This window comes from Pongo pygmaeus, chromosome 11 (assembly GCF_028885625.2).
Source record: "Pongo pygmaeus isolate AG05252 chromosome 11, NHGRI_mPonPyg2-v2.0_pri, whole genome shotgun sequence".
In the NCBI taxonomy this organism is placed as follows: Eukaryota; Metazoa; Chordata; class Mammalia; order Primates; family Hominidae; genus Pongo; species Pongo pygmaeus.
Window position 1 is genome coordinate 130990658 of NC_072384.2, and position 18349 is coordinate 131009006.

The following is an 18349-nucleotide window of genomic DNA, read 5'->3' on the forward strand; positions in this document are numbered from 1 at the left end:
GCGGACAATTTTGTGCACTGAGAAAAAGAAGAGAGTCAATAGTCAAGCAGGGCAAGAAGACACTTCAGAGAAAGAATGACCTGAAAACCAGAATGGCATTAAAACAAGAACCATAGTAAAAATATTAACAGCTCTGTGGATTTAGGCAGATGGGTTGTGTACAGTAAGGCACAATTCAGCAACTGGGGTTGTTTGTGGAGCACTTTAATGCCAGGTTAAGTAATTCAAATCTGTAATTGAGATAGCAACAATCAGTGAAATCTTCTGAGATTGGAAATGACATTTAAAACAGTATTTTAGACAGCAATGGGGCGTTGAAATGCCTTCACTGTCTCCCCTGCTAGCAAACCTATACTCAGTCTAGAGTGCTTAGCTCAAATGTTACCCTCTTCCTTAAATATTCACTGACCTATAGCCATGGGTCCTCCCTTCCCAGGGTTCCTGAGCCCCTACTAATGCCCTTTTTTCACTATTTATATTTATCCTTCTGTGAGTGCTTTTTGTCTGTAGACCCCTTTAGGTTTTCCCACCTTCATGTACCCAAGATTGATCAGAGTGACTGACACCCAGTAGCATGCAATAAGTGTGTGCTGCTTGGATAGCTCTGGTGTAGGGACTCCAGCTGGAGTGGCACTGGTGGAACTGGAAAAGAGGTGATAGATGGTATGAGATTATGAACGAAAACCTCTTAGGACTTAGGAAAGAAGCCCAAGAGAAGGGAAAATCGTCCTGAAAATGATTTTCTGGCTTCTATTGATTGGAGTCTAGAAGCACAGGTGAAGACAGGGAGATGGTATCTCATTCAGATACCTTGGGTTTGAGCAGGCAGTGGAACACTCAGGTAGAAGTATCTGGGAAGAGGTTGGAAATGCCAGACTGACAAAACAGAAACATAGGCTGACTATGTACCTTGGTCTTTTTATCTTTCAGGAAGGATTTCTACCTAATCCTCCAAGAATATATTACAGTAACAAAAAGGTGATTATTACATAATTTTCTACAGATTCTTCTCACACAACTGATTTAACATGTACAACATCTTATTTTATGGAGTCTCCAATTGGGTAACTATAATTAAGCTTTCACCTTCTCCACTTCCCACTTATAAATTTTTTTAATATATGCCTTCAGAGTTGCTACTTTGAATACTTTGTGTACATAAAGCTAGGTCCTCTTTGGATTAAACCATATTAGATGGAGATGCTGAGGAGCCATCAAAACAAACCTCCTGAATGTGTTTCAGCAATAGATGCAGATGTTCTAAGAGTGTCAAAGTTGGAAAATCCAACACGGTCACGGAATACATAAAAATATTTCATAATAAGGTGAGAGTATCATCTCCAACTCAAAATCAGATTTTTTTCATTGATGTTATTATTTTCTAACTTTCGTGAAATTGATAGAGCAAACGTTTCCTCACAGTCGCTTGAGACATGTATGAAACCATATATCATTTCATGAAATAGGTAATAAAAAGAATATTTCTTTTCTGATCTTTCACATCCTCTTTCACCTTCCAAAAAAATGTACACACAGATACACAGAATTCTTTCTCAACGGGAAATTATTTTCCTTTGTCAACATGGTGCCATTGGGGAAGAAGATCTCCAGAGGCAAACGTATTTTGCAGGAGGAGCTGACCAGGAAAATCTTTTATGTTGATGCCACCTCTTTGGCTCTATCAGAGGGACTGTGCAGACCTGCTTTTTATCTGTGAAAGTGATTTTTCCTTCACTTAAAGAATGTAAAAAACAAATAGGTTAAGTGCCGTGTATATTCAGGACAAGGTGATGGTTTTTCCAAGACTGGGTGTAAATGAGAACCTGAGGAGGGGGAAGAGAAAAATGTCATCCTTATGCACTTCAGGTAGAAATACGCATTCAAGACATCCACAGACTTCTAAAACAGCTCACACATAGCTAGCCACTAAGCTTCATATTCCACTGGGAACCTGAGATCCAGGCCTTTACATTATCTGATATACTGGCTGATTTGAATTCTCAGCCACTGAGACATTTCATCCACTGGGTTTCCTGAAGGGAAACTATTATGTCACCTATTCAGTGAGTACACTAAAGACCAGCAACTCTACCTTTCCCCAGGTGCCAGGAGTAACTCAGCCTGGATGACCCAAATAAGCTGGCAATTTCCAACCAACCGACTCTCCCTCTATTCAGGGGTGCAACACTTAGCAGCAACAAGCTGCAGTTGCCTCTATATGTTGTGTCTCCTCATGGGGAGAACAGAGGTCCCCCAAGTGGCAGATCCAGGATCCATTATGAACTCCATGGGTCCTCTATGCCTCTCAGAGCTTCTCTTGCTTGCAGAGCCACTTGGCTTCTGGAAACTTCAGTGTCACTATCAGTGCCACATGATAATATCTCTGCTCAGGCTCATGACAAGTGCCACATAAACCTTTTGGTGGTAGCTGCGGTGTTGTAAAACAATCTGATACACTCACCCAGAATAATCGTTGTGTGCTAATGCTTGCTTAAGAGACTCCAGTAATTTTTTTTTTTTTTGAGACGGAGTTTCACTCTTGTCATTCAGACTGGAGTGCAGTGGAGCAATCTCAGCCTCCCAGGTTCAAGCAATTCTCCTGCCTCAGCCTCCCAAGTGGCTGGGATTACAGGTGCCTGCCACCACACCCGGCTAATTATTTGTATTTTTAGTAGAGACAGGGTTTTGCCATGTTGGGCAGGCTGGTCTTGAACTCTTGAAACAATATTCATTTATTCACCCATTCAACATATACTTATCAAGCACATACTAAATTCCAATGGCCATTACAGAAGATTGACCTCAAAAATCATTTCAGGCATGGTGACTAGAGGCTATAATGCCAGCATTTTGAGAGGCTGAGATGGGAGGATGACTTGAGCTCAGGAATTTGAGACCAACCTGGACACATCGTGAGATATCACCTCTACCAAAAAAAAAAAAAAAAAAAAATACCCAGGCATTGTGGTGCATACCTGTAGTCCCACCTACTCAGGAGGCTGAGGTGGGAGGATCACTTGAGCCTGGGAGGTCGAGACTATAGTGAGCTGTGATTTTATCATGGCATTCCAGCCTGGGTGACAGAGTGAAACCCTGTTTCAAAAAAAAGAAAAAAAAAAAAAAGATTGTTTCAATTTTATTGTAAACATGGATGAATTACAAATGGGTGGAGTAGGAGATTCTAGGCTAGTCAGAGATGCAGTCAGTGACAAGGTCACCTCTCAGGTGCTTGTGCTTTAGATCACACTTGTTTATAGCTTCTGTGCCCTGGGCTAGAGACAAAAGCTGAGGCTGCCTGTATCCTAGAAGGGAAAGCTGCCAACTCCTGCAATGGATATCCAAAAGCAATCTAAATAAATCTAGTGGGTTACCTCTTAAAAGACAGTCAACCTGACATCTTCTTGTGATTTGGATAGAAGGGAGAGCAGGAGACTCTCAGGAAGAAGAGCTGCAGCACAGAGGACCTTGGAGGCATTTTATCACCAGGGCTGTGTCCCTAGGGGAGCTGCAGAAAGCAGTGCTCTTCTCTGGGACACTTGCATGGCCTCCAGGACTCTGGGTCCTGTGGTCCCTGGAGGCTGTGGGGGATAAATTATCAGCCTGATTATTATTGCAACTCCTCTGGGTGGGATGACACAAAGGCCAAGTTTAGGAAATATGCCTGAGGGCCCCTTGGAGTAAGAGGACAAGTAGAGCTTCTCCGACTTGGCCTGTGCAAACTAGGTCCAGACTCCCTGCAGGGAATGGGACTTGCATTGGGCTGAACAGTAGTACTTGGGCACTTTTTCTTCCCTCAGTACATATATAGGTCCAAAAAATCAGATATGAGATAAAGGGAAGACTGTTTAAAAAAATAAAACTTCAGACAAAATAAATTTAATAGCATTTATTGGATCAAAGAGCAATTCATGAATTGGGCAGCACTCAGAACAAGAAGAGGTTCAGAGAGCTATGCTGCAGCAGCCCAGACAGTGAGGCCAACACAGGAGTACGTTAGAGAAGCTATATTTAATGGGTTATCATGGAAAGATGCTAATTAGAGGTAGATGGCAGATTCTAGTTGGTAAAGTCTCTAGTTTCATTTTACTGTTTACATCAGTTTTCAGTTTGCTTACATAGGAAATTAAAGCACTGGAGCCACCCCAGCCTACTGGCCTTCATCTCCTCCCAATTATTTTTTTACAACTGGTTCCTGAATCCCTTCAAAGATGACTATTTAAATTTAAGTAAGTGATAGATGGAAACAATGCATTCAATATCATAAATCAATCTTTCTGTTTTTTCAACAGAGAATACCGAAGTCTCAAAACAATAGCTCAGTTGACCGTTGTGTAAGTACAAATTCTGAACTACGGCCCCCAGAATATTCCACTCCTTTCTCCAGGCATATGTTCTGTGTCATGACTGCTGTTGCCTGAAGCATGTTCAGTCTCAATTGGAGTATGTGGCTGTGTGAATTCAGTTGCATCACCCAAGCCAGGTAGATGTGCCTGGGCCTTGGATGTCTTGCAGTGTGAAAGCACCCTTTCCATCTGTTTCAGTGGAAACCCTCCAATATCCTTACTTCCTTATTCCCTTGGGTAGTGAGTATGGGAGGCTGAGCTCTAGACCACTGAGGTCTCTTGAAACAGAGCTTGAAGTGGTAAAGGGTAGGGCTGGCCTGGTGATTAGGGGGAAGGGGTAAATGTGAGAGGATAACAGCATTCTCAAGTAAGGGGTATGGATGAAAGGGAAGATCCCAAAAATGCCCTCCAAGGTGCAGGTAGAGCTGAAGATGGTCTTAAGCATCAGCCAGAAGGAACAGACCAGGCCAAGCTATTATGTTTAAGGTGTGGAGCCTGTCATTAGTCCTGTAAAGGAGTACATACAGGGCAAGAGGTCCTTTACAGAGCCCCTATCACCAGTCTCAGGGAAGCCATTAGGGTGCTGAGCTGGTTAGGACTGAAACCATCACGACCTAGCAAATCCTGAGGCATTTTAACTTAACTGCTTATCTGGTGTTCAGTACTATGCAAACTTTCTGATGCCATGGGCCCCATCCATTCTCTGCTTGCTATATGACTGCCTGCTTTGGGTTCTGCTGAAATCATGGATGAGTTCTTTCTCCGAATGAAATTCTGGTTTGCTCCTTTTCATTGCAGTGAGATGCCAATTTTAGGCAAGGTCACATTCTTGCACAACTCCAGGGGGCAGCACTCACATAGACTATCATGCAATAGCACTGACACATAATACTTAACAGAGGAGGGATGCTCAAATAGTTTTATACACACCTTACCTCCAAAGCAATCCTCCAACACTGATTTTGATGCCCGGCCAACTCAGGGACTTATGAATGGTTAAAACAGCCCTGGAGGTCAGTGTTTGTGTGGCTGATTTTGTATGAGCTTGACGTGGAGGTTTATGTCTCACAGCCCACAGCCAGATGTCTGTGGGAAAAAGAGGAAAACAGTTCCAGTAAAGGTATGGTCACCCCTATTAATAATTTTTCCAAGGCCAATAACAACATCGACTTATAATATCCCCATGCCTCCATAACCAGACTTTGCTCAGGCTGAGTCTCAAATTATCTTGCATCTTGGAGTCACCTGAAGAGCTTTAAAAAATATTGCTGCCTAGATCCCACTTCTAGGGAAATTCTAAATTAATCAATCTGGACTGTGTATGACTTGAACATTAGGATTTTTTCAAGGTCCCCAGATGATGCTGATACATAGAATTGCCTATTCTGTCACCTAAAGAATACCAGTGTCTGTGCCTCAACCCTGACCCAGTGATTCAGAATCTCTGGTGTTGGGTTCAGGACATTAGCATTTTATATACTCTCCTGAGATGAGTCTAATGTACAGCCAGGCCAACAACCAAAGAACCAGAGAAATCAAATCTCTTCTTGAAAAGATACAGGTTTGGAGAAAAAAAATAGCAGATAGGAGGCAGGACTGACTTCCACCTCCAACTCAGACAGAACAGCATGCTGAGACTCACATTGTGAACATTTGCTACAAGAACCACCACAGGAACATTCCAGCAAAACAAGGAATTTACAGACCCTTTGAAAGAAGTGGCTTGCCACTGCAAACTCTGTGAGACAGCCAAAAAACTGTGAGTTCTCAAAGTGTGAGAGGGAAAAAGTCCACCTCTGAACATGCATCCTCACTGGGGAACCTGAAAATCCAGATCACAGGAGGATTTCACCTAACCTAGAGCTGAAATGAATTTAGAGAGCAAAATATAAAAGTAGAAGTAGCAGCAGAAAGAGCCCTGTAGGCACTCCACACAAGGCCACATGGGGGCTGCGCTCAGGAACAGAGGAAACAGCCAGTGGCTGTGGAGGGTGGGCTGTCCCCTGCTTCCAGAGGGAGAGTGTGATTGGCTTGTTTGAATAATTCCATGGCTGGCAGGGAAATGAAATCAGCTATTCAAAAATAAGCAGAAGGTGCAGCGGTCCTCTTGATCAGAAGTGTTGGTAGGAAACCTTATCTGCAGGAGCAGAGCCAGCAGAGGACTTGTAGATAGACCATTCTAGGCCCTTCCAGTGTTACCAGATGTCCAGGCTGCACATAATATTGAACTCTAATTTTAGTCCTTACAGCACTTTTCACTTGAATGACAAAGGGCTCAGTCACAGACCGGTTCTTTGTTGTAAATACACATGTATTTGTCTACAATACAGCATATATGTATTGGTCTCTATATTTGCTCTATAAATTCTGTTGGTTTTTAATGACTGGGATTTGCTCCACAACACGTGGATGCAAATACTATCATATTTTAATTTCCCCAAATGAAATTAAATCTGGCTAAAGGTCTCACATATTGAGACTTGTGAGAAATGGAGAATTAGTTGATTTACCATACTTTTTATGTAACAAAGCACCAGCTCTTTTATGGGCCCAGGAAATGAGGGGAGAGCCTCCGTCTTCAACACTGTATGGTGCTGTTACCACTGTCCTTGGTCATTAGAGATGGCACCTTCACACCTTACAATCCAATTTAGCTAAGTCACGGGGGATGTATGCCAGGCTCCCAGAGCCAAAGAGCTCTGTGCTCCCTGGAGCACACCTGATCATCTCCACCCACAGTCCTTCCCCCTCAGAGGTCGGCATAGAGCCCTCCAGGCACAAAACTTACAGTCTAGGAACCCCTAACTAGGCCCTCTCTTCAACTCATGGGGAACTTATGGCCAAGAATATGGGATGTGATGATATCTCAGAGCTTATTCCATCATATGTAATTATCTAGGTCTCCTTTTCACCAGTTAATTTGTGGTATAGGCAAATGGATTTAACACTTTATTTCAAAGCCTGGTTTTATCTGCAGAATAAAGAAATTATTCAGATTCCTATAAAATCATCATCTTGCTTTGTTGCTAGTCTTTCTGCATTACAATCTCTGGTTTCATAAGGAAAACTTTTCAATTCTGACCCACAACCCTTCCTCCTGAACTTCACTGCAGACCAGGATTTGTTCTGAAATCTCCATGCCATGCTTTTCCTTCATATCCCAGGGAGAAGCATATGCCTGTCTATACAGGCTCACACATAAGCAGTGTGTTCTAGATGCCCAGAGGGGTGGCCTTCCTGAATCTTGCGATTCCCAGTGACATGGACACTGTTTTACCTTCTAGATGAGAAACTTGGATGAGTGTGAGGTGTGCCGGGACGGAGGGGAGCTGTTCTGTTGTGACACTTGTTCAAGAGTCTTCCATGAGGACTGCCACATCCCGCCTGTGGAAAGTGAGAAGTAAGTGACATGCAGGCGCCTCTCTTTCACCCTTTAAGGGACCTTCCACCTGCCATGCGCACTCTCCAGCAGAATGCCTGCTTGTGTCTAGATGGGGAAGGAGCAGGTTCATCGGGTACTGGGACCCAGCAGTGTGATCCAGAGAGCAGTGGGAGATGCTGGCAGCAGGAGGTTAATGTTCTCTGTGCTCTCAGGGACACCTCCTCTGATATGCTGAGGCCAGTGTTGGGGACCTTTGCCTACATACTGGTATTGTCCTTTCCTTGAGGTTTTGCTTTAGGGTCTCCTGTCCCAGGGGGTTGAGGAAAAGAAACACCAGTTGTTTATATTTTGTGCTTATTCATACAAGACAGGAAGCACGGTTTCAGGCTGATGGAGGCCCGAAGTCCCTGGAGTTGAAAGCCCAGTTTCTGACACTCGGGCCTGGCAGGCAGGACTCCTTGTGCTCCCAGCAGCTCAGACAGGGAAAGGATAGTCCACACTCACGGTGACACCACCTTCCTGAGGCTTCCCTCCCGCTGCTACCACTGATGCGAGGGAAAGGCCAGTGGCTGGAGACCTCATGTGCAGTTCTTGGATACTCTGGGAGGTGTTCCCCTCCCTCCCATGACTGAGCCCATCAGCCATTCCTGAAGGAAGACAGTGGCAGCCACAGGAACGGTGGCCATTTCCAGGGTCCCTGCCCTCTACTGACCCATGTCCAATCTCTTAGGACCCCGTGGAGTTGCATCTTCTGCAGGATGAACAAGTCTCCAGGAAGCCAACAGTGTTGTCAGGAATCTGAGGTCCTGGAGAGGCAGATGTGTCCTGAGGAACAGTTGGTAAATCAGATGCAAACCCCAAGCCTTCTCCTTTCCCCTCACACGTGAGAATCATGAATAAGCGCAGGGGCAGGGGAATGTACCGAAAGGAGCCCGCTCTTCCGCGCCACACTTCAATGGCACTGATAGAACACCACAACTTGTTTGCACAAAAAATAACTCAGCCGTGACATGTCTGTTTCCAAGAGCCACACATGGTAGAGAAACTTGTGGAAGAAGAGTGTGAGTCGTGTGCTCTGTCTCATGCATGTGGGCTCATTCTCTCCAAGCTGCTTTTCACTTATGGCCTCTTTCTTTTGCAGAAATGTGAGTTCCTCCTCTTGAAAGTCTATTGCTGTTCTGAGAGCTCCTTTTTTGCCAAGATTCCATACTATTATTATGTAAGTAACAACAGCAACCCATGATTACAGGCTGCCATGACATTACCTGACCCTGAAATGGGCCCTCGTGAGATTTGTGATCTTAATCCCACGGGGCAAGAGCACACGCTGTCATTAGTTGCCTTCACCTTGTTGTATTTCTGCTGGATTTTATGGGAATCCACAGAAGGTAGACATTGAACTATGCTGGTAGCTTTTCCATTGATATTTTTGTCACCAGATTAGAGAGGCGTGTCAAGGCCTGAAGGAGCCCATGTGGTTGGATAAAATCAAGAAAAGGCTGAATGAGCACGGTTACCCCCAAGTGGAGGGGTTTGTACAAGACATGCGCCTCATCTTCCAGAACCACAGGGCCTCTTACAAGGTAGGTGGCTCTTCCTGCTTCCATTTCATTTCTTTCCATCCTTCCCCTCATTTTCTGGTGCCTAGAAAAATTTAGTTTCCCTCATCCTGTGATAAGCTTGCACGAGCAAGCGTTCTGGAAGTGACTGATGGGTTTCAGTTCAGAACTTCAGCTCTTCTTAGCAAAGAAACAGTGAATCAAAAGGTGTCCCTGCAACCAGAACCCCAGGTCTCTGAGAGCTCCTCCCCCACCTGCCCCAGAGGAGACAGGAGCTCAGAGAGAGCAACTGAGTCCTGCCTGCTGCAGCATATAAAGAGGAGAGAATTTCATCTTAAAGTGGTATTGTGCTTCTTATCTGCACCCAATCCCAGAAATCCCAAACTCTAGATTCCTTTGCATGTGAATAGACCATATCCCAACAAGGATTGCCAGCAAGGAGTAGAAGTGACAGAGAAAGGAACAGATCAGTGATCTTACCTTACACCCTTCCACTATCTGAATTGTTGAAAGAACCTAGATTGCTTTTCTAACCCACTGAAATAAGCAACCAAAGCCAAAGAAGTAATAATCCCAACTGTGGAAATGATTTTACTTTTCTGCCCTGTTAATAAGAAAGGATCATGCTGGTAAGAAATGGAAGTTACTCTTAGCTGCATGAGTTTTCAAGTTTAACCTGGTTAATGTAACTTAAGGTGTTTACGATAAGAGTTCTACCTAACAATAGTGTATTTCACACTTCAACATTGTTAAGAGAGTAAATATCAAATGTTCTCACTACAAAAAATGATAGCTCTTTAAGGTGATGAATATGTTAATTAGTTTGATTTAATTATTCCACATAGCAGTCATAAATCACAACACTGCTTTGCACTCCAAAATACATACCATTATAAATTGTCAACTTACAGTTTTTATTTTTTAAAGACAAGAGTCCTGATCATTCTCGGTTGAAAGGTATCTAATGACACTAATGATAAGGAACATCGTTTTTGTCTTTATTACTTTTTTCCAGTACAAGGATTTTGGCCAAATGGGACTTAGACTGGAGGCTGAATTTGAGAAGGATTTCAAGGAAGTGTTTGCTATTCAGGAAACAAATGGGAACAGTTGACTGGTTTAGTGGATGCTGAAGGCCTTCAGGAAATATGCCACTGGTTTGCCACTGACTTCAAACTGAGAGCGCTTGGGAAATAGCACATGCAGGGAGGGGCTTTTCTCTGAGCCTCCCTCATCTGCCCAAAGACAAATGCTCAAAAGAAATGTGATCATCATGAATCCCATCCCCAAGAATCTCATCAGCCAGGGAAGAGGAACTGAAATCACAGGGAAGGAGATTGGAGGTGATACCAGCACAGACAGACTCTCGCCTCTTCTCCTGAGGTCTGCTCCAGACAACATTTATTACTCACAAGACCTTTTTCCTCTGTTTTTTTTGAGATGGAGTCTCACACTCTCTCCCGGGGTTAGAATGCAATGGCGCAATCTCAGCTCACTGCAACCTCTGCCTCCCGGGTTCAAGTGATTCTCCTGTCTCAGCCTCCCGAGTAGCTGGGATTACAGTGCTTGTCACCATGCCCAGCTAATTTTTTGCATTTTTAGTACAGACGGGGTTTCGCTATGTTGGCCAGGCTGGTCTCAAACTCCTGACCTCATGAGCCACCCGCCTCGGCCTCCCAAAGTGCTGGGACGTGACAGGAGTGAGCCACCACGCCTGGCCACTCGCAAGACCTTTTATCTGAAAACCAGCCAAACTTTATTCACAACACACTTCTTCCCTTCACTCTCCCACTTCTGTGGCCGACTCCCTGCAGAACTCCCAAACAGCCGTTCTTTTCAATAGCTCACGATGGTGTATGAGTGTCCATCATCTGACCCTTCTTGGAGTCTCATATTTCGTGGGACTCCTGTGAAAACATATATTTTTAAAATTTTTTTCCTCCTGTTAATCTACTTACGTCAATTTAATTCATTCGTAGCTCAGCCAAAGAACCTAGCAGGGTAGAGATGCTCCCCTGCAAAGCAGTAGGCATCCTGGCACCATCTCCTCTTCTGGCCAGGTCTTTTCATCCCCAGCTGCTGAGTGGTGGCTGCTGATGCCAGCAGTCCCCAGAGTATTGCCCTTGGTTAAATGGAATCAGCTTCACCTGGAAGTGACGCCCCATGGCCTGAGGCCGGCCCCTTTGCCTCAAAGCAGGACCAAGGGTGTGGTGTGCGGCTACCACGTGCTCCCAGGTATCAGGCTGGAGCTAGTCTCTAGCTGTGGCCACGTCCTGGCTTAGCTTTTGCCCACATGATGAGCTTCCCCCACTCCCTTCTGAGCGAATGTTCACCATCAATCTCTTGCTTAAGGGACTTCATCCCAGAATGTGCTTCTGGGGAATGCAACCTAAAGTAACAGCCCCAGGAAGCGAGCTCTGAGGACAGGATTCTGGAGTTGGATCACTGTCTAGCCCAATGGTGCTAGGCAGAATATGGATAGCCCCAGAAGTGCTATCACTGAGCAGTTGCCCAAATTTTCACCTGTAGTAAATTAGATGAGCTGCAGGTCAAGCTATTTTAGTACACCTATGTACTAAAATACCTGGTACGATTGTCTGGTATTTAAGAAGTGAGGAAAAGTAACTATAAGAAATATGGGTTTTGGTGGGTATTACTAAGTGCCATTAATGTCTTGAAAAGAGTAAATGACAGGCTTAGATCTATTCATTACCAACCTAAAGAGAAGAGACCCTCATACCTGGAGCTGGAAGGCAGACAGCAAGGAAGGTCTGGTACAGACCTGATTTTATGAATCACAGAACTTCAGAGAACACTGAATTCTAAGCTCAGGATGGTCTCTTATGCCAAAGTCAAGGCCTTAAAACTCAGCATGGGGCTATCTAGATAGATGTACATGAGAACTTTGAACTCCAGATGCCCCCTGAACCTACTGGGTTTTCAGAAAAGTCCTCTTGCCCCTTGTTGGAAGAGAGAGCTACCACCCCCACCCAACTCCCAATTTTTGTGGAATGAAGACTGTGTAGAGACCACTCAGGACAAAGCAAGTGAACAGTCATGGGCAGGGTGGCAAAGTGAAGAGAGGGTTTATCCTCCGAAGGAGCTGTAGGACTGGCCAGCGTGCATCAGCAGGAGCAAGGAGATTGTGTCTGGGAGTGGATCCTGGTCCAGGAAGGGTGAAATGTGAAACCAGATAAGTGAGAATTATTGACAAAAGGGCATGATTCTCTACTACAGAGTTTAACTAGCCTGGCATGGCCCAAAGGTGATGATTCCGATATACTCCTGGGTGGCTCCTAGAGACTTAGTATAAGACATGGTACACATTAAGTCAAGTGGAAGCAGAGATGCCAGAACTACTGTGGCAGAGTCTGGGAAAAGGGGTCCCAAGGATAGGGAAGTTGGTGTGCTAGAATAACTCTGCACTCTACAACTGGAGAATCCGTCCATCAGGCGACTGAGTTCCTCCAAAGGGGAACACTACTAATGTGTCTCAGACACTAACTAAGGGGAGAAGGAATGCACTGCTGACGGGGCAGCACATCCTTGAGAAGGTCAATGGTGGCTGTCCCCTGAAGGCCAGAATAATGCTAGAGATGTTTTACAGAACTGGATCCCCCAGTAGTGAGCAAAATGATAGAATTCCAGAATAACAGAGGCCAAGTGGCAGCATTTAACTGTGAGGGCAAGATAAAGTAATTTCCCTAATGGGCATGAATGTTAGAGTGACAGCTGGGAGGCCTGGTCTGTAGGTGTCCATGAAGATGGCTAGTAGGACATGCTGTTCCTCTAGGCAAGACACATATTGCTTTAGACATATAATCAAAAGAGATTGAAAATAGATGAGCAGAAGGCTGAGGTCAGCTATCTAAAGGTAAAGTCTTAGACCCCTTGCCCAGCTTCCAAACCTCAGCCAGTTCTCAGTGGAATCCAGAACCCACTGATGGAAATGAGGGCAGTTTCTCATAAGGAAGAACTTTGTAAGTGTGCACAGCACTGATTCCCTCAAGTTTTCACGGGAGGGCTCTATGGCCAAATTTTTCGAGTAACTCACATGCTGGGGAAAGGAAAATACACAGATCTTTCAAGGGATGTTACAATATCACAGTTGATGCTAATCCCTGGGGACTCAAAGCCCTTTCGTAGCCCCTGTTAGAGTAGAGTATGTGGAGGTGAGGTAATGTCCATCTCACAATGGGCCCTCTGAATCCACAGAGCCACCCAGCAATCATTTCCCCATTTCCTGAATGTATAATCAGGGTATACATTCATACGTACATCATAAAATATAGCAATTGGCTGACCTGGTTCCTTAACCTCTGGTTTCCTAACCTATGAAATAACAATGACTGTCTCAGGGAAGGCCAAGCAGAAGCCTCTGAAACTGAAGTTTCATGGTGAAAAAAAGTATGTTAAAAGCAATATCACATTCTTGGAGAATGATAGAAATTAGTGCCACCTACAAAGACATGAAGGAGGCAGGATTGTTATCCCAGTTACACCTCCATTTTAATTCAGCAGTCTGCCCTCTGGTATCTCCTGGTGGTTCATGCTGCTAAATGGCTCCTAAACCTTAACCAAGGAGTAGCCCCTATTACAGTTGCCGTGCCAAACGTGGTATCTTTATTATAACGGGTTAGCACAGCCTTAGCAAGTGATACGCAACTATTAATATGGAAATGCCACTTTTACAGTCCCACCAACAGTGTAAAAGTGTTCCTATTTCTCCACATCCTCTCCAGCACCTGTTGTTTCCTGACTTTTTAATGATTGCCATTCTAACTGGTGTGAGATGGTATCTCATTGTGGTTTTGATTTGCATTTCTCTGATGGCCAGTGATGGTGAGCATTTTTTCATGTGTTTTTTGGCTGCATAAATGTCTTCTTTTGAGAAGTGTCTGTTCATGTCCTTCGCCCACTTTTTAATGGGGTTGTTTGTTTTTTTCTTGTAAATTTGTTGGAGTTCATTGTAGATTCTGGATATTAGCCCTTTGTCAGATGAGTAGGTTGCGAAAATCTTCTCCCATTTTGTAGGTTGCCTGTTCACTCTGATGGTAGTTTCTTTTGCTGTGCAGAAGCTCTTGAGTTTAATTAGATCCCATTTGTCAATTTTGGCTTTTGTTGCCATTGCTTTTGGTGTTTTAGACATGAAGTCCTTGCCCATGCCTATGTCCTGAATGGTAATGCCTAGGTTTTCTTCTAGGGTTTTTATGGTTTTAGGTCTAACATTTAAGTCTTTAATCCATCTTGAATTGATTTTTGTATAAGGTGTAAGGAAGGGATCCAGTTTCAGCTTTCTACATATGGCTAGCCAGTTTTCCCAGCACCATTTATTAAAAAGGGAATCCTTTCCCCATTTCTTGTTTTTGTCAGGTTTGTCAAAGATCAGATACTTGTAGATATGTGGCATTATTTCTGACGGCTCTGTTCTGTTCCATTGATCTATATCTCTGTTTTGATACCAGTACCATGCTGTTTTGGTTACTGTAGCCTTGTAGTATAGTTTGAAGTCAGGTAGCGTGATGCCTCCAGCTTTGTTCTTTTGGCTTAGGATTGACTTGGCGATGCGGACTCTTTTTTGGTTCCATATGAACTTTAAAGTAGTTTTTTCCAATTCTGTGAAGAAAGTCATTGGTAGCTTGATGGGGATGGCATTGAATCTGTAAATTACTTTGGGAAGGATGGCCATTTTCATGATATTGATTCTTCCTACCCATGAGCATGGAATGTTCTTCCATTTGTTTGTATCCTCTTTTATTTCCTTGAGCAGTGGTTTGTAGTTCTCCTTGAAGAGGTCTTTCACATCCCTTGTAAGTTGGATTCCTAGGTATTTTATTCTCTTTGAAGCAATTGTGAATGGGAGTTCACTCATGATTTGGCTCTCTGTTTGTCTGTTATTGATGTATAAGAATGCTTGTGATTTTTGCACATTGATTTTGTATCCTGAGACTTTGCTGAAGTTGCTTATCAGCTTAAGGAGATTTTGGGCTGAGACAATGGGGTTTTCTAGATATACTATCATGTCATCTGCAAACAGGGAATACTCTGCAGCCATAAAAAATGATGAGTTCACGTTCTTTGTAGGGACATGGATGAAATTGGAAATCATCATTCTCAGTAAACTATCGCAAGAACAAAAAACCAAACACCGCATATTCTCACTCATAGGTGGGAATTGAACAATGAGAACACATGGACACAGGAAGGGGAACATCACACTCTGGGGACTGTTGTGGGGTGGGGGGAGGGGGGAGGGATAGCACTGGGAGATATACCTAATGCTAGATGACGAGTTGGTGGGTGCAGCGCACCAGCATGGCACATGTATACATATGTAACTTACCTGCACATTGCGCACATGTACCATAAAACCTAAAGTATAATAATAATAATAATAATAATAATAAAAGAAAAAAAAATATGGAAATGCCACTTTTAAAGGATCCAGCAGGATGTAGGTTGAGAAGAAATTCACATTCTCAAGGATTGGACAACAGTATATCTTTATAGTCTTGCTCCAGGGCAAGGTGAATCCTGCTTTGTGTTACAATATAGCCTTTCTGGACACTCTGCAATACATTACATTGGTCAACTGTATTGATGACAGTATGTTCATGAGCCTGATAAGCGAGAAATGTTGACTATTCTGAATGACTTAGTAAGTCATAAACACTGCAGATGGTGGGAGAGAAATGTTACAAAGATACAGAGATGTGCCACATAGGTAAGCTTTCAGGGGTTCAATGGTCTGGAGCGCGTCAGAGCATCCCCTCCAAAGCTCCAAGCTGTTGCACTTCATACCTCCTACCACTAAGAAACCCAGAGCTTGGTGGTCCTCTCCACATGAGGAGAATCACCGTGGTTGACATTCTGATGAAAGTGATTCTAGGCTTTGTAATGTGGTTGTGTGTTTGGGAGGCAGGAAGTGGGGAGGCAGTGGGCATACCATCTTAATAAATAAAAATGTGCTAATCAATGTTTTTCACTTAACAATATAAGATGGACATTGTCACATCAGTAAATACAGCTCTACATCATCCGTGCCATACCTTTCATTTATCCTCAAAACTGAATGACAGTTGGCTCTTTAGTTATTTTTGGTCTGGTAAGCATAGTAATTTGTACTGAGAGGCAGCACAGGCTAGCATTCAGGAGCACAGCCTCTGTAAGTAGAAGCCCAGTTCCTGCACTTCTCCACTTGCTGACGGTGTGTCCTTGGGCAAGCTACTCATCCTTCCCCTGTACACTTTCATCTGTAAAAAGGAGACACTAGTAGTAAATAGCTTGCTGGATTATTGTGAGGATTAATGAGTTAATATTTATTATGCACTTTGAAAGCATCTGGCCCTCCATGCAATACATATGTAATAAACAAGCAAACTTAAAAGATTAACATAAACACCTTTGTATCAATTCAGGCTCTTTGCTGTCAAGAGAAACCCAATATATACCCAAAAGAATAGAAATCATTCTATGATAAAGATACATGCATGTGTATATTCATTGCAGCACTATTCGCAATAGCAAAAACATTCAATCAACCCAAATGCATATCAGTGATAGACTGGATAAAGAAAATGTGGTATGTATACACCATAGAATACTATACAGCCATAAAAGGAAACTAGATCATGTCCTTTGCAGGGGCATGGATGGAGCTCGAAGCCATTACCCTTAGCAGACTAATGCAGGAACAGAAAATCAAGCACCATATGTTCTCACTTATAAGTGGGAGCTGAACAATGAGAACACATGGACATAGGGAGGGGAACAACATACTGGGGCCTGTTGTTTGGGGCAGGGGAAGGGAGAGGATCAGGATAAATAGCTAATGCATGCAGGGCTTCATACCTTGGTGATGGGTTGATAGGTGGAGCAAACCACCATGGCACATATTTACCTGTGTAACAAACCTGCATGTCCTGCACATGTATCCCAGAGCTTAAAATTAAATTAAATTTAGAAAAAAAAAAAAGAATCCAATGTGAAAGAATCCAATCACAAAAGACAACATAATTTATTATTCCATTTATATGAAATGTTTAGAATAGGTAAATCCATAGAGACAGATTGATTGGTGGTTGCCTAATGCTGGGAGGTTGAGGGGAAATGGGTATGTGGTTTCTTTTTATGGTGACAAAAATGTTCTGAAATTGATTGTGGTGATGTTAAAAAGCCCTGTGAACATACTATATAACTTTTAATTGTACAATTTAAATGGGTAAATCATATGGTATGTTAATTGTATCTCAATAAAGCTGTTAAAAAAATTTAAAAAAGAGAGACCCAATTTATCTAGGGTAGACAAAAGTTACTTTGATGATGATATACACAGTGCCTCACAGAAAGGGCTGGAAGGCAGGGTTACAGAGTTGGCAAATGGCCCTGGAAAAGGGCAGGAATCAGAGCGTTTCCAGGCAATCATGCACCAGGAATGACGCAGCAATTCCCTCAAGGATAAGATTTTACCAATTGTTGTTGTTGATTTTTTTTAACTCCTCACAATACTTCACTCAAAAGCTCAACTCCCCCCAAACAGCGTCTGGCTGGCCTGGCCTGCTCAATGGCCAGCACTGTGATTAACAGCCCCTCACTCCTACACCCAGAAGGGAGAGCTCCTTCACCCAAAGGAACTGGGGACTGTTAGGAAAGGGGGATGGAGGAGGCTGGACAGCCAAGGAAATCACAGCTGACTGAGGAAACCCACCTGGGACACTCACAGCCTGGACCACTGCTGTCTAATGGAGGAATAGGGGCAATTCCAGGCCAGTCAGAGAGGCCGAAGAGCTGGGGGCTGCCAAGTTCCCTGGGTACACGGGAGCAGGTAACTGTTTCCCCATTGTCCTGTGCTGCGGAGGCAAAGGCTGAGTTGGTCACTGTTCATCTGACATGAAACTACCCCTTACTACATTATATCAACACCGAGATATTTCTCTCCTGAAATATTTGTTCACATTTTCCCCTGAACCCCGTGGTGTGTGGGACTGAAAGAGTCTACACTGGTTCATACAAGGACAGCACACTCCATGGTCGTGTATTGTGGCCCCAGGAATGTTAAGCTGGAA

General features: G+C 43.7%; 1 protein-coding gene across 4 annotated transcripts in view; it reads left to right on the plus strand.

Annotated features, from left to right (window-relative positions):
- Window positions 1–17563, plus strand: part of SP140L (SP140 nuclear body protein like) — a 79903-nt gene extending 62340 nt beyond the window's left edge. For all 4 annotated transcript variants that reach the window (XM_054477731.2, XM_054477732.2, XM_063648081.1 and 1 more), the window contains 7 exons: window positions 931–978; window positions 4290–4331; window positions 7628–7743; window positions 8456–8564; window positions 8867–8944; window positions 9165–9308; window positions 10300–17563. In XM_054477731.2, the coding sequence (XP_054333706.1) occupies window positions 931–978; window positions 4290–4331; window positions 7628–7743; window positions 8456–8564; window positions 8867–8944; window positions 9165–9308; window positions 10300–10398 (636 nt within the window). In that variant the 3' untranslated portion in view covers window positions 10399–17563. The remainder of the gene's footprint in view (window positions 1–930; window positions 979–4289; window positions 4332–7627; window positions 7744–8455; window positions 8565–8866; window positions 8945–9164; window positions 9309–10299) is intronic.
- Window positions 17564–18349: the final 786 nt, after the last annotated feature.